The sequence below is a fragment of the Ammospiza caudacuta genome, chromosome 3 (assembly GCF_027887145.1).
Source record: "Ammospiza caudacuta isolate bAmmCau1 chromosome 3, bAmmCau1.pri, whole genome shotgun sequence".
NCBI classification, from domain to species: Eukaryota; Metazoa; Chordata; class Aves; order Passeriformes; family Passerellidae; genus Ammospiza; species Ammospiza caudacuta.
This window is the reverse complement of record NC_080595.1, coordinates 31,384,422-31,399,106: the sequence shown is the minus strand read 5'-3', so window position 1 is coordinate 31,399,106 and position 14,685 is coordinate 31,384,422. Positions and strand designations below refer to the sequence as shown.

The following is a 14,685-nucleotide window of genomic DNA, read 5'->3' as shown; positions in this document are numbered from 1 at the left end:
CTTTAGTGAGAGCCATTGCTCTAGTTTGAGTCCTGATAAGTATAAAAACTATTTGTTGACATATTGTGTAAATATCAAGTAAATAATTATTTCAATAAATGTGGAAGTAGGTTGTGATCATATTGAAATGGGATTGGTATTGTGATTTTTGTTCAAACTTGGGTCAGAAAACTTTAACTCAGGCCCCCAAAGTTTAATAATGTATTTATGGTCCTGAAAATGAGTGCTGTGGTTTTCACAGAGGACAGGTAGATCTGCTGTCACCAGATTCAGCCAATATTGCAGCTCTCTGTTGAATTATCTTTGAAAATACATGTGCAAGTTTGAAAATTGCATCTGGAACCATTTGTCCAAATGCATCTTACAGAAAACCCTTACAAGACTCCAGATTTTAGCTCAGAATTGCTGGCCACCTGTGCTTAGGCACAGGAGCAGGACATATGCGATTCCTAGCAGGGGAAATGGGGGAGGAAAAGGGAAAATGTCGAATAGGAGAGGTTTAGGTTGGACATGTGGAGGAGTTTCTTCAGAGAAAGGGAGATGAGACATTGGAATGGGCCGCCCAGGGAGGTGATGGTGGAGTCACCATCCCTGGAGGTGTTTAAGGAAAGCCTGGATGTGGCACTCGGTGCCACGGTCTAGTTACATGGTGGAGATCGGTCACGGCTTGGACTCGATGATCTCAGCGATCGTTCCCAACCTAACTGATTCTGTGAAATCTATTCTTTTCAACCACGCTACCAAGCGATGAAGCATCTCTAGCCTGCAGCGCGAGGTGGGAATTTTTCTAGACTGTGCTGGATACAGAGCGAGTCTCATTTGGTAACTCTGTGTGGGTGAGGCTTTCCGGAGCGCAGCACGGAGACAGTGGCTCGAAACGCTGTAGCAAAGGCGCTCCGGGAGACCCGGCTGCCGCCCTGGGCCGGGGGCCGGGCCCGGCGCGGCGGCAGCGGCGGCTCCGCGGGGCTGCGGGGCCGCTCCGGCCCTCACGCACTGCGGGCGGGGGGAGGGGTGCCCGCCTTCCCAGCCCAGAGTGTGCATGTCCGAGTGACGCATTGCAGGTACGAACCCACCAATCAGCGCCCTCCTTACGGAGTCCCCACACTCCTCGACATTTTTTCCTAAAATCCTCTTCCGCAGAGAGAAATAGTCCCTAGCCCCGGTCCCCGCCCCCCTTCTCTCGCTGCCCCCCTTCCCCCCGCCGTTTCACAAGCGTTGCTTCCCCCAGTTCCCCGCAGCTCGCTCCTTCCTGCGCCGGGGCTGTGGGGCAGAAGGAGCGGCACTCGGGGTGCGGGGTGCCCTGCGAGGAGAGCGCGCAGAGCCGGGACTCGTTTCGCAATCCACTTCAGTGTCGGGGGAAGGGGAGGGGGAGGGAGCGGCGCGGAGCGATCCGGGCGGTGAGGCGGTTTATGAGGCGCCGCCGGCGGGCGGGCAGGACTCAGTGTGAGGCGAGCCGTGCAGCGGGAAGGTCGCGCAGCGTGCGCCCCGTGCAGCCCTCAGCTCCCACCGCACCCCGCAGCCAGGCCGGGCCACCATGGTGAGTCCCCGGGCACGGGGCAGCCGCGGGGTCCGGCGGGTACCGTTGCGGTGCGGAGGGATGGGGGCGGCTGAGTTCGGTGCAGATGGGGGGCGGGGGGGAGGGGTGGGTTGGCTGCTGTGGGGCGAGGTCGCGGGCAGAAGGCTGTGGGGAGGGATGAAGCTGACCCTCGCCGCGGCCGGCGGGCTCAGGCCGGGGCGGAGGGTCCCGCTCGGAGGCGCCGTTTGCGTGGGAGGAAGTGGTGGTGGCGGCGGCGGCGGGTCCCGCCCGGGTCCCTTTCCCGCCCTGGGGCGTTGGTGTGGATTCAAATCCAAACGGCCCCTGGGTCGGCGGGAGCGCCGTGAGGCGGCGCCGGGCGTTGCCGGGGGGAGCGACGGATAGCGGTCCCTCCTGGGAGGGGACCCGCGGGCTTGGGAGGAGGGGGGAAAGGAGCTTGCCACGATGGCACCAGCTCTGCTTTCTTACCGCTTCCTCCCTCCCTGCTCTCGGCGTGTGCGGCTGAATGAGGCAGCCTGAGCTGTCCGGCTCGCTAGCGAGGTGTGCTGCGCCTGGTCATAATAATGCAGTGCGGAGCCCAGCAGCTTCTGAGCAGCATGATGATGAGGGGCAGGCTGTGCCTCACTGCACCATCGCCCTCCTCGCTAGACCTGTTGTCAGCTCGCGTTGGAGCCCCTGTCGATTCCGTGGTAGCGCCATGCTGTTGGTGGCTCTGTTGGATAAGGGATTATTTGTGTTCTTCTTTTTTTTTTTTTTTTAAACAATTTTTGTTTCCCGTTTTGGTCATTGCGGAGAACAGTCCTGCGTTTTAATATTACTAGCGATGCGTTTATAATGGTAATCCACTATCGAAATAGAACACATTTTGTGATATCGGAGAATGGTTTCAAATTCAGTCTAAAGGATGTGAGTTTAACGTTTTTTGGTTTTTTAAAATTAAAACAAGTGGATGCTGAGAAACGTACTAAAAGGAGCAATTCTGTTGCAAAAGCAGCACCACTGACCACTCAGTGCTCTCTCTGCATTAAGAGAAGATGCAGTAGAGTGGAATTGTCTTTTCATTCATTATATTCTTCTGAGGAATCAAATGACTGTCAGCTCATCACGTTTCATGTGAACGATGGCTACTTAAAATTTAAGGGTTTTTGAAATGCTGTCTCCGGGTAAAGAGATTTGGTGAATAGAAGCCTGAATTTATTCTTTAGCTTGAATTGTGAACTTACACAGCAAACCATCCATAAAGCAGGGGGGAAAAACCGGCAATGAATGTAGTAACAAAAGACTTACTGCATTTAGTCATCATCTGTGCAGAACCAAAAATGGAGTATCTTCAAGTAAGGTCCGTGTAAAAAATGGGTGTGTCCAGGAGACACAGTGACACTTTGACTGTGGTTATAGTTCATCCCGACAGACCAGACTGGCTCAGCCTGTGACTGTTCAGTGTTGCCCATACGAGATAAGACAGAATGATTTGTTCCCAAAACAAGCTAACCTACATAAACCTGATTTTAGTCCATATAGTCTGGTCCGGTTGTTGTTCTTAAGTCAGTCCTGCCAGAGCAGAGTTGTCCCCTCAGGTGCGCCTGCGAAGCGCAGCGAGGAGCCGGGTCTCGGAGGGAAGCGGTGTCGCCGCTTGCTGTAGCTGTGCCCTGGGCAGCGCTGTGGAGGAAGGCGCTCCCGCCCTGTGACTGCGCCGCAGCCATAGCGGCTGTAAGGGAACTCCACCTCTAGAGGCTGCGTGTGCCACAGAACGGCCGCGCACACGGCACAGCGGCTCCCCTGCTTTCCCGGGAGCTTTGGCTCCTTTGTCGGGCCCTCCGCACAGCCTGCGGCTTGGGGAATGGGGGCTGTTGCGATGAAAATTCAGGTGCTGCAACGTGAATCGCAGAAAGCCACGTCAGAGCTGCGATGGCATCAAATGGGGGTTTCGGGTGGCTCTCGGCCGCAGTAAGGGCATGTCAGAGCTCCAGCGTGGGCGCCTCACAGCCGGCGTTTGACAGCACGGGGAAGGTGAGCGCGCTGTCACGCGTGTGCTGCACCGTCATGGAGAGCTCCGGGAGGCCCCTGTAGGAAGGCCGCGGTGCCCGGGAAGCGGCAGGCAGGGCTCCAGGCTGCTCCCCTCCACCTGGGTGGCACGGGAGGCTGGGAGCTGGCAGGCTCGCTGGCCCCGCCTTTTACTGCTGTTGCGCAGCAGCGCCTGCAGAGCCCGGCACTGCAGAGTACAGATGGTGTTTGTTCAACCTTGCCCCACCTCCCCGCTTATCTTTCAACTGCTTCATACCTGTGCCTTCTAATAAGCTTTGTGCTCTTCTCAAGCACTGCACCTCTTACAGGTATTGTCAGAGCTCATCCAAATTCCTGGTTAGGGGTCTTAAATTGCTGGAAGAGTTTATAAAGAAGAAAGAGTTTGGGAATGCATAACAACTTACATACTGCTATGTCATGTCTCCGTATAAAATTGTTTATATAAAACAGTATGTGACTCAACCTGGTAACCCATAAGTATTGACCTAAATAAATTAACTGGGTTCTTACTGCTTAAATCTGATCTACAGTTTTCAATGGATATAAATATCTTATCGAAATGTAGCACATCATTCTCTTCACTCAAACAATAAAAATGTAAATAGCATGCAAAGGTATGAGTCTGTGTTAATGATACTCTGTAGCCAGGTGAAAATCTGTTAGGCTTCTGCTAAGTGACCAGCAGAACACTTCCATCCCAAGGCTTGGTTTTGAATTGGTTCTGTTCTCAGCAGTACTGCTGCCATGCCAGTCTTTTTTAACAAAAGGTGGAACCTGCATGGGAATATTCCTGCAGCAGAGATGAATCTGTGGCTGCCAATTCCCATTGTCTGCTGCTGCAGGAGTTCCTCAGTAGCGTGGTCTTGGTTCTTAGAGTAGGTGAGCCCCAGCCTGAGTGTGGCCTTACCTTGGGCTGTTGCTGTACTGTGTGCACAGAGGGCTTTGTGAGCAGTTCAGCATTTGTACCACTGCTCAAGCAGCCACCTTCACTTCTGTTACAGGAAGAATCACCAGCAGCTGGTAAGTTACATGTTCCCATGCAGCATAAAAATGTAATTGAAATTGGCAAAGTAAAAATTGACAGGTATTGTAAATACATTTTTCTAAGTCTTCCCCTGACAGATGCTAATGTGGAGTGAGGATTTGGTGGGCACAGTTATGATTTTTCAGTCAATATTGCAGTAATTATAAAAAAGTTGCTGCTTAAATGGTCACAACAGGAAAGAAGCTGCAAAAGCAGTGGTGTATTTCAGCAGTGAATATGTCTTATCTGTATTTTTTATGCTTCAGTAAAGAGCTCAGGAAGTTTCCCTTAGGAGGAGGTGTTACTGCAACTCCACTCAAGCTATCCGGAATTTGAAGAATCATCTGGTTTGAGAACCTAGGGAGAGCATTTCTACAGTCCTCAAACGTTATGTTCTTTCAAGAGCAAAGTTCATTTTGGGTTTGGCCTGGAAGATTGGTGGTTTTCATTGCTATCAAATCTAATGAATTCAAAACTGGTGAGAGAGGAGAATGAGGTATACACTGGAGCTTACCCAACTGATGCAGAAATTGTCTTAGACTGCAGAACCTTTCTCTGTTGTCCATGTTACCTAATGTTAACTGAGTCAGTGCAGTCAATGGGCTAAAAAAAGTGTAGACAGGCTGTATGCCACTGAAATGACCCATTTGGACTGAAGCTGGTGGCTTGTCTTTTACAGCCAGGTCTTGGACATGAAGTTTCATGTAAATCAGGGGATGGTTTAATTCTGTTAAAGAGTATGTTTTTCTGATTTAGCTGATCTGCCTTAAAATTTGCACTTGGAGGTTACTATTGCCTTACTGAGACCTGAAGTGTTTTGTGTTGAAGCTGAAGCTGGTAGTGTGCTGTGTAAATGAGTTTTTCAAACCAGTCTGTGGTTCTAAAGGGACCTGTGTGCCTTGATCTTGCTGGCACTGCTTGGATTATTGATTGAGTGGTACACGTGGTAATCTATTACTCGAGTGTATGGGGTATTGCAGGGTCTGGAGAGGATAAAAGGCTGCCAGTTCTACTTAGCAAGCAATCCTGATGACTTTTGAGCTTTATTAGAACTATTCTAGAATGTTACAAATCAGTCCTGAAGAGCAGTTATCATACTCAGAGGCCTCTACAAGTCTGTCTTATTTTGCCTTGAACTTTTGCTCCAACTCTAATCATATTCTCTTTATTGCAGGCTGATCAACTGACAGAAGAGCAGATTGCAGGTGAGGTTTTTGTGTGGTATTGTTACTCCTACTTGACCTGGCACATCTCCTAATCCAGTGACAGTCTGTGTTACACAAGATAGTTAGCTTTCTTAGATACTAAAGTATTATGGTGGAATGTTTTAACTTGTCACCTAATTTTTAAAGGCTTATCTACTGTAAAAGCACCATGGATATAATGAGTTCTAGTTCTGTAGTTAATATAGTTAAACAATCCTCACAGCTTTTCTGGCTAGTAAACTGGTGATTATTCTCTCATGACTACAAAATTGTCCCAATTGCAGACTGAAAGGGGGAGTGGGGCACAGGGGATGACAACAGATCTGGTGAAGGCTTGGAATCTGCAGTGCTTTTTTAACAGAAGGCAAAAATAATTTACTTTGCTGTCTCCTGTCAGCAGAGATGTTTGAGTGGCTCTTGTTGATGACAGCAGAGACTGGCTTCATGATGACAACTCTTGATATTCCATATTTGGAACTGTATTGTGTACTTGGACACAAGTGTTGTGTGTGCTGCTCTGATGGTCTGGCACTTGCTCTGTAATGCTTAAATAAATATGCATCTGTTATATCTTGGTATTGGCCCCCTAGAAACAGGTTATGTGCACTGGCAGCCATTTACTGATGGCAACAACTTGTGGTTATTGTGTCCTACCCATGCAGGCTGCACAAACTTATTGGTCCCATTGCTCTCAGCAGACTGATCTTAACTTCAGTAATAGATGGAACTTAAAGCTGGTAATACAGAATTCAGCTTTGCCACACATGTTCAAGAATGTCATGATTTTGATCTGACAAGTGTATAGTGTTAATACTGGAAAGTCTTGGTGTGCATAACTGTCCTGTGAAATTACTTTAGAGGATGTTGGGTTCTGCTGAGCTGATAGTACCAGGTCAGGCATATGAAGAACAGCCTCTGAGATTCTACTATTTAGTTATGGTGCAGCTCTTGAAGACACTGTATTAAACAGAAGTGTCATTATGAGCTGGTTTGTTTTTGCCATAATTGCCAAATCTGAAGTGTTAAGAACATTCTTCTGTAGCTTTTAGTCTTTAGAAGCCTGCTTTTACTCAAAGGAGACTAATTATGGTTTTGTGGAAAGTCCTTAGTCTATTTACTTGTTGCCATGGTAGTGTCTTACAAGTAAGCACAAGCCAAATTTAGTTCAACTTCGGGTTGGTTTTTTTTTTGGGAGCTGGCCTACATAGCATAAGGGTTTTGTGATCAGTTTAGTTTAGAGCAGGCTTTATCAGTTGTCGCTGCTGTCTTTCCAATAATGGTTCATTGTTCTAGTTGTTAATTGTCAAAGCCTTATTAGTTGATGTAGCTAATTATGGAATATAATCAGGAAGCTTATTAACACTACCTTGGGATTAGCGTCAACTTTATGTATTCAGTAATGATCATGTACTCCTCTGAGGCAAAAGTAGATATTGATGAGTCTGTCATACAGGACCAGAGGCTTTCAACTGCATGGAAGGATTAAAAGTATATCTTAGTGGCCAATATAAAAAGGCCTGCCACTTTCTGGGCAGCTGTGATGTTTTGTTAGGCAAATGTATTTGCAAGTAAACCATGAACCTTGGTTGTGAAGACATAAGCCCACTGGTGGTGTGTGAAGGAATCATTCTCAGCACTGCTTAGGAGAGGTTGCATCTGGTCTTGCATGGGAAAACTCTTAAAGACACAGTTTAAGTGTTACACAGAGACTGGCTACAAGAACTTGAGCCACCACCATTCTGACTGAGCTTCCCTGGGGATCCGTAGCGTTTGGTTTGGAGGCAGACATAGGAAATGGTACTGCAAGGCAGAGGTGACATTGTATTGCCATTCCTAAGACAGAAAACCAGAGTACTTAAAGCAGCCACTTCCCCAGGACTTAAATCCTTCCCCCTCTGCTGTGAAGCATCACAGTACAGTTGTTTAAGGTTCCAGATGGCATTTCCTGTGGAATATGCTGATCAAATAGCACTGAAGCTTCTTGTCAGTGTAGGTAGGGGTGAAAACCTTTCCAGATTGTGTTTATATGAAAGACCGATACTGAAAGCCAAGTAGCTACAGAATGGTAATAGTGGCTGCAGTTTCATTCAGCAAGAATTGAAGTTGCTAAGTCAAGTGGCTCTCCCTTTGGATAAGTGTTGTATTACAGAGGTAATGGGGTCAGGACTACCTGGGTGGTCAGGTGGCAGAGCAGCCTGAAGATGCTTTTGTCCCAAAGCCAGCTGGTCAAGTGAGCTGTCCTTCCCCTGGAGTCCAGAGTTCTGAATGGGCTCTGTGTGCAAGCAGGCCTATGTATGGTGTTCACTGCCTTGTTCCTTCGGTGTGCTGTGGTTCTCTGCTGGGGATTTGGCCACAACAGGGATTTAAAATTTGTCATAGTAGAAACAGACATGTTGAAGTGTTGAGGTCCTGCTAGCTGTGAAGAGAACAATTGACATTCTGCTATGAAAGTTCCAGACATAGCTGGCTAAATTGTGTAGCAGTGGATATGGTAGTCCTGGTTCACTGAACATATTAGGTCACTGAAGGCTGTCACTTCATTTGGAAAGGTGATGTGGTGCACAGATGCCTCAGAACTTATGGCTGGTTAAAAGAACATTCTGAGCTGGGTTCTTAGAGTTCACATTGTTGGATTAGCATGTCTTTCATGGGGCCTGGAAGCAGTCTTTATCTCAGGATGCTTTTCGGAAGGGTGGAAAGGCTGAGACCTTGTAGCCTTAGCAGAGACTTTTCATTTGCCAGTTTGGTGGAATAAAGAGGATTTGCTTTACATGCTATATGGAATCATGGTGTTTAAGTGTGCCTGGTATGTTTTATAACCTTATGTTGCAGGATGTCAGAATTGAGTTGCTCACTAAACTTCAGTGTTTCATAGGTGCCTTCACTAGCCATGGCTGCAAATCCTCCAAAGCTATGCCAGGTTGTTCTTGTTCTAGTCTAACTGCATCTGTGTATGTTGTCACTCCTTTGTTCTAATCACTGGAGGTGGTTCCTGGAAGTGGTTAGAGAGGTATTCTAGTGGTATTCTTGACTTGATTCAGCATTTCAAGCAGGAATAGGCTGTTCATCTTCAACTTGCTTTATTTTCTTTATGATTTTTAGCTGGTTGCTTCTTAACCTATTGCAACTTGGAGTAAAAGAAGGGTAGAGTTGCCCTTGGAATTGTTCCTTCCAAGTGTTGATAATACACCACTAAAATGGTGTATGCATCTTACAGAAAGCAAGTCTTTGAAATTTTTATACGAATGAAGCATTGCCCTTTCTAAGCAGAGTCACTGCAGTACTGTGAAATGTGCTTTATGTTGGGTTAGTGGTGGTTGCCTTTCACATGAAGGGATGAAGTGGTTAACAGCTAAATGTTTTGAATAACACTTGAGCACTTGACTCTTCATGAGGATGCAACTTTCCCCTTTGGAGGTTCTTCCATGATAGACTGTGAATGTCTACTAGGATTGACCCAAAAGCATTTTCTTCCCTGGTGTAGGACCTTAGCCCTAAGAAATCTGTTGCCTCCAAGATAACTGAAACTAGCCCCCCAGAGACCATTTGGAAGAAATTCCAGGCATAGGTTGTATCTACTTGTTTCTGCTTTGTGATTTTTACATACTGGCTTGAAACTGTTTCTGCTGGTCCTGTGGTAGCCTTGCTCTGATTCTGTTGCGCTAAACAGTGGGGGTTGGCTCTTGGGACACTTGAGACTTAAATGTAGAAGAGTAGTGGGGTTTTTCCCCTCTGTGGGATTTGACTGTGTGACTCTGGTGTTGTAGCTGTATTCATGAACTATAAAAACCTTATCTTTATAGTTGAATTTTTAATACTTGCCAGCTTGTACTCACCTCAAGAGTTTCAGAGTATGAAGTAAAGGCTTCATCAGGTCATGTGAAAACACAACTTTTGCTGTGACTGATTCTGGTCTGGGAAACCCACCATCTGGAAAGCTGGCTGCATGGAAATGTTGAAAAAAACAATAATTGGAAATACTTCTGATGCAGGAGTACCCTTGAGCTGACAGGCTGTCCAGAGCCATGATCTCTGAGATGGCTGGAAAGCTGGGAAGGGATCTGAAGTCTGCAAGGGAATGGACAAGATGCTCTTGCTTAACTGCCGTGTGTGCGAGCTTGCGCAGTCCAGTGAGCTGGTTTGAGGTGTGTGGCCAAAGACAGATGGCATGGATGAAAACCAACTCCATTTTTGGACTGGACAATTAAACATGTTATGCTTGTATTAATATTCCTGGCCACAGTACAGCCATGGTGTAGGGGGTTAAGAGATGGTGTCAAAACACAGCAAAGCAGTCTTAGGACCAGTCAGAAACATTTCTGTGGAAGCTGTTTCAGGATACAGTAGGGCTGGAGCAGTTTTGTGAGCAGCCTTTCAGCATGAACACTCCAGTGGCTTTCTTCTTTGAACCATTGTGGTAGCATACAATGTTCAGACATCTGTGCCCAGCGGAAGTGGCTTATATTGAGAAACTTGGGTGTAGTTTGGTCAGATAATACCTTTTTCCGTTGACTCATGTCCTCTATCAGTAATAAAGTGCTATTAAGCTGTGGCATATGTACCTTTAAAGTACCATTTTCAATTTTCTCGTGGCAATTCCATATTGTTTTATTTTGAGATGCCATTCCTACCAAGGATGCGGATCACTGTAGTTGCAGACAGCTATTTCAGCGCCATATTAGGAGCCCTTATTCAAGATAGACAGTAACAAACATCTGAGTCTTTTGGAAATGGATGACCTTCCATCCTAATTTAGGTCAACATGCGGTTCATCAGTAGACTGGTGGGTGTGTTTTCAGATGCTGATGTTGCCATATTGCCATTGCAATTACAGCCGGCTGAGCAGTATACAAAAATTTTCTTAGAAGATTGAAATCAAATTTTGTAACTTGCAGCAATCAGTAGCAGTGAATTTTTTTATTGTTAACATTTCAAAGTTTAAGGGATTAACTTTTTTTTTTGTTCTGTACAGAATTCAAAGAAGCTTTTTCACTATTTGACAAGGATGGTGATGGTACTATAACTACAAAGGAGTTGGGGACAGTGATGAGATCACTTGGTCAAAACCCCACAGAAGCAGAGCTACAGGATATGATCAATGAAGTAGATGCTGATGGTAAGAACTTTACTGATAAGTAATTTAGTAAAGTGCCTAAACCATATTTTTCTAACAAAGATTTTTCAACCTTTCAGGCAATGGCACAATTGACTTTCCAGAGTTTCTGACAATGATGGCAAGAAAAATGAAAGATACAGATAGTGAAGAAGAAATTAGAGAAGCGTTCCGTGTCTTTGACAAGGTACAGTAATGTTTACCTGGAACATTCCTGTTAAGAAAACTTGGTGTGCTTGTAACGTGCTTTCTCACAGATCTGAGGGGTACTCTCGTGTCACAGAGCCTCTAGGCTGGCCAGTCACCCTAAAGCTCAGCCTACTGTGGTGGTATGGGAAAGTCAGATGAGCTGTCAGGATAGTAAAATAAGTGACACAATTTTAAGTACTGCTTGCTGTGATACTGAAATACTTCCAGATGACTGGCAGGAGATTGTTTTAAGTATTTAAAATGTTAATGTTGTAAGTCTTTTATGTTAATGTTGTAGTCTTTGCTAAGTAAATTGCTAAAAGAATCTAAAGTTACTCAGCTTACTTAAGATGCACCTTGGAACTGAAAACATGATGTGAAGTGCCTTGGGGTGTGGGAAGGAATACATCAGTTGAGTTAGTGTACACCAGTACTTCAATATTCAGTGTCCCAACTAGTACTGGGATATGTACAAGTCATCTCTGAAGTCCTTGGCTTTATGCTGGACTCCCATGAAACAGGCACATCAGATAAGTAGCTTCTGCTCTAAGAAATCACCACTTGAACCACAGTCATGTGATTTAGTAGGCACCCATCACCTAAGAAGTTGCAAAAGGGGGTGATTGCATTGTTCATGGTATAAAAATGTCAGAATAGGACAGTCAAAGGCTATAAGCTTACAGTGCCCAAAGACATTGGACAGTGCTGAAGAGCTTACAGCTCTCACTACCTTGAGCAAATGCTGGTGCTTAGGGCTGTGTTACCTTCTTAATGCTCAATTTGCTCTGCAATGTTCTTAAGTTATAGTTAAGTCATTAGGCCTTAGGCAAGTCTATTCCAGTGTTCCTTTTTCTCCTCCCAGGATGGTAATGGTTACATTAGTGCTGCAGAACTCCGCCATGTGATGACAAATCTGGGGGAGAAGCTAACAGATGAAGAAGTTGATGAAATGATTAGGGAAGCAGACATTGATGGTGATGGTCAAGTAAACTATGAAGGTAAGGAGTTGTTAATTGTTTCTTTTGGTGTAGCACTTGTCATGCTTGTTCTTGTGCGGGTGCTGTTAGCCACACCAAGTTTAAATAGGGCAGTGTTCAGACAAGTTCATCTGAACACACAGTGTTCCTTTTAGCTAATCTTCAATTAGTATGTACATTGTGTACCTCTCAATGAGTTTAAGTGTTATTGCTGCCTTTGTGCCAAAAGCAAAAAAGGGCTATTTGGTTGTACAGGGTAAGAATTGACTTTGTAAATCTAATGATGTCTAATGACCATTAGAATAAGCAAAAGTTGTCAAGAGATGTTCATGTGCTGTTCATACTGTTAACTAATGCATGTTGACCTGGCTGTGGGATGTCACTCATTTGTCCTCAATGCTTTTAAAATTACTTGCTGATCAAATGGGGAAAGCCTCTAAAATATACAGAAATTTCAAGACCTTCAGAAGATACTTTAAATACATTTATTTCATGTAAATCAGCTACAACAGTAATTTCTATTTCTTCCTTTCTTCCTGATACTGAACTGTAAATGAAGTCATGCAAGCAGGAGTTCCTTTAGACAGTTGTTTGCAGCTGAGACACACTAAGCTTGACTTTTTAATATGTTAGAGAAAACATCTAGGGTACTTTCAGATAATCTGTGCTATTTCTGAGGTCTAGATATGCCTTCCCTTTAAGGCCTTTTTCATTGTGGCCTAAGGGTACACAGACATCTGTAAGTGAAAAGTAACTTTTATGTACAAGGCTGCTGCTTCATCACTGTTTGAGTAGGCTGTTCAGAGACTGGCACTGGAGAGTGTCTGTGTCCCAATTGTTTCCAGTTGCTCTTTCAAAACTTGAGCAACCAGTTAACTCCTTTTAGGTTCTGGGTTTCCTGTCATTATTGTACCTGAAACTATGGTTCAGCAAGATGAATGTAGAATCCTATTTTGTGGGTTCTAACTTGAAATGGTTTATGACTAAGCATTGAATCAGTTGCTTAAAGCCAGCCAGGCAAAATAAAATACTTAACTATTCTGCTCTGGAAAATAAAAGTTCAAACCAACACAAAGTCTGCCTGTACAGTTACTTAGTTGATTGTCATTTCAGTGTGATTTGTAGGGATCTTTTAGTCATTCTTGGATATTTTGTCCCCATCTGAGAGTCTGTGGGCATAGGACCCTCTAATGTTTTGTCTTGGAAGTAAGGCTGTTATCCAGTTTACTGATGGACCAACTCTTATGAAAAAATAAAGGCCTTTTGCCATTAAAAATAGGAGAAGTTTAGGTGTGATTACTGAAAAAGAGGACTGTCTTGAAGATGCTTTTTTGAATGTAACTGAAAATGCAGTTTTGAATCAATGTTCAGCACTAGTAAGGCCGCTTCTCAGATCTTGCAATTCAGATTTTTTTCCTTCAAATAACCTATGCAACTCTTTCCTTTTACAGAGTTTGTACAAATGATGACAGCGAAGTGAAGACGTTGTACAGAATGTGTTAAATTTCTTGTACAAAATTGTTTATTTGCCTTTTCTCTGTTTGTAACTTATCTGTAAAAGGTTTTTCCCTTACTGTCAAAAGATTATGCATGTATAGTAATTAGAAGGCCATTCCTCCATGTTTTTCTCCTTTATCTTACTGTCATTGTTCTGATTTTTGGAAAATTGATCTAAGTAACAAATGTTGCATGTGGCTTACTCTGGATATTTAAGCCCTTCTGCACATCTAAAGTTAGATGAAGTTGGTTAACTGAGGGAACATCTGGATTGTCTATTAAAAAAGTAGCTTTCTCTAGGAAACTTAGGTATGACTAGTGTGACAAGTTACATAAAGTAAGCCAGGGTTTACCGTGCATTAGCTGATCCTTGGCTCAAGCAACATGCTGGTTCTAGTTCTCGAGTACGTAGGAGTTTTTCCTATAGGAGTTTTTACCCCTTTCTGTGATGGGAGGATAAGGACTCTTGCAGTTTACCTGCAGGATAGAATGATGTGAATAGCATATATCATGTGGCTAATGCACTGTAAAAGTCATTCTCCTAGCTTACTTCACAGTAACTTGTTTGTGGCCATACCTGTAACATGTTGTTGAAATGTGGAGTCTTAACGTTGTAGACGATTGACAGTCAACAATATGAAACTTAAGTTGCACTAATGCAAAACGGGTGATTTATCCAGGTACTCGTACACAAGTTTTTTTGTACTGCTGGTCCTGTGCCAGAAAACATTTTCTCCTCTTGTTACTATGCTTTTTAAACTTTGTTTAGCCACTTATTTTCAAAAAAATCTGCTTATGGCACGATTTGCCTCAAATCCATTCCAAGTTGTATATTTGTTTTCCAATAAAAAATTACAATTTACCCATACTGTTTCAATGTATCCTTGAATTATTTACAGGAATTGTTCAATGCAGTTGCTGCTCTGTGTTTCAGTATGTAGCAGTTTGGTTTGCTTATGCAATGGATTGGCTGTCTTAAAATAGCTTGGAAGGTGAAAACTTAGTCCTTAAACTCTGGCCCTTAATAGTATTGTTGACTTGAAGAAGCTTTCTTACTAGTAGTTTAAAATGTATTTTACAGTCTTGTGTGGAGCTTGGTGCTTCAATAAACTTACCGTAGT

General features: G+C 44.4%; 1 protein-coding gene across 1 annotated transcript; it reads left to right on the top strand.

Moving 5' to 3' along the window:
- The first annotated feature begins 1,380 nt into the window (after positions 1-1,380).
- On the top strand, positions 1,381-14,432 carry CALM2 (calmodulin 2). The gene is made up of 6 exons (XM_058802542.1): positions 1,381-1,537; positions 5,758-5,788; positions 10,761-10,904; positions 10,982-11,088; positions 11,953-12,088; positions 13,519-14,432. Exons 1-6 carry the CDS (start codon positions 1,535-1,537, stop codon positions 13,545-13,547), a joined length of 450 nt encoding a protein of 149 aa, XP_058658525.1. The 5' UTR covers positions 1,381-1,534; the 3' UTR covers positions 13,548-14,432.
- Positions 14,433-14,685: the final 253 nt, after the last annotated feature.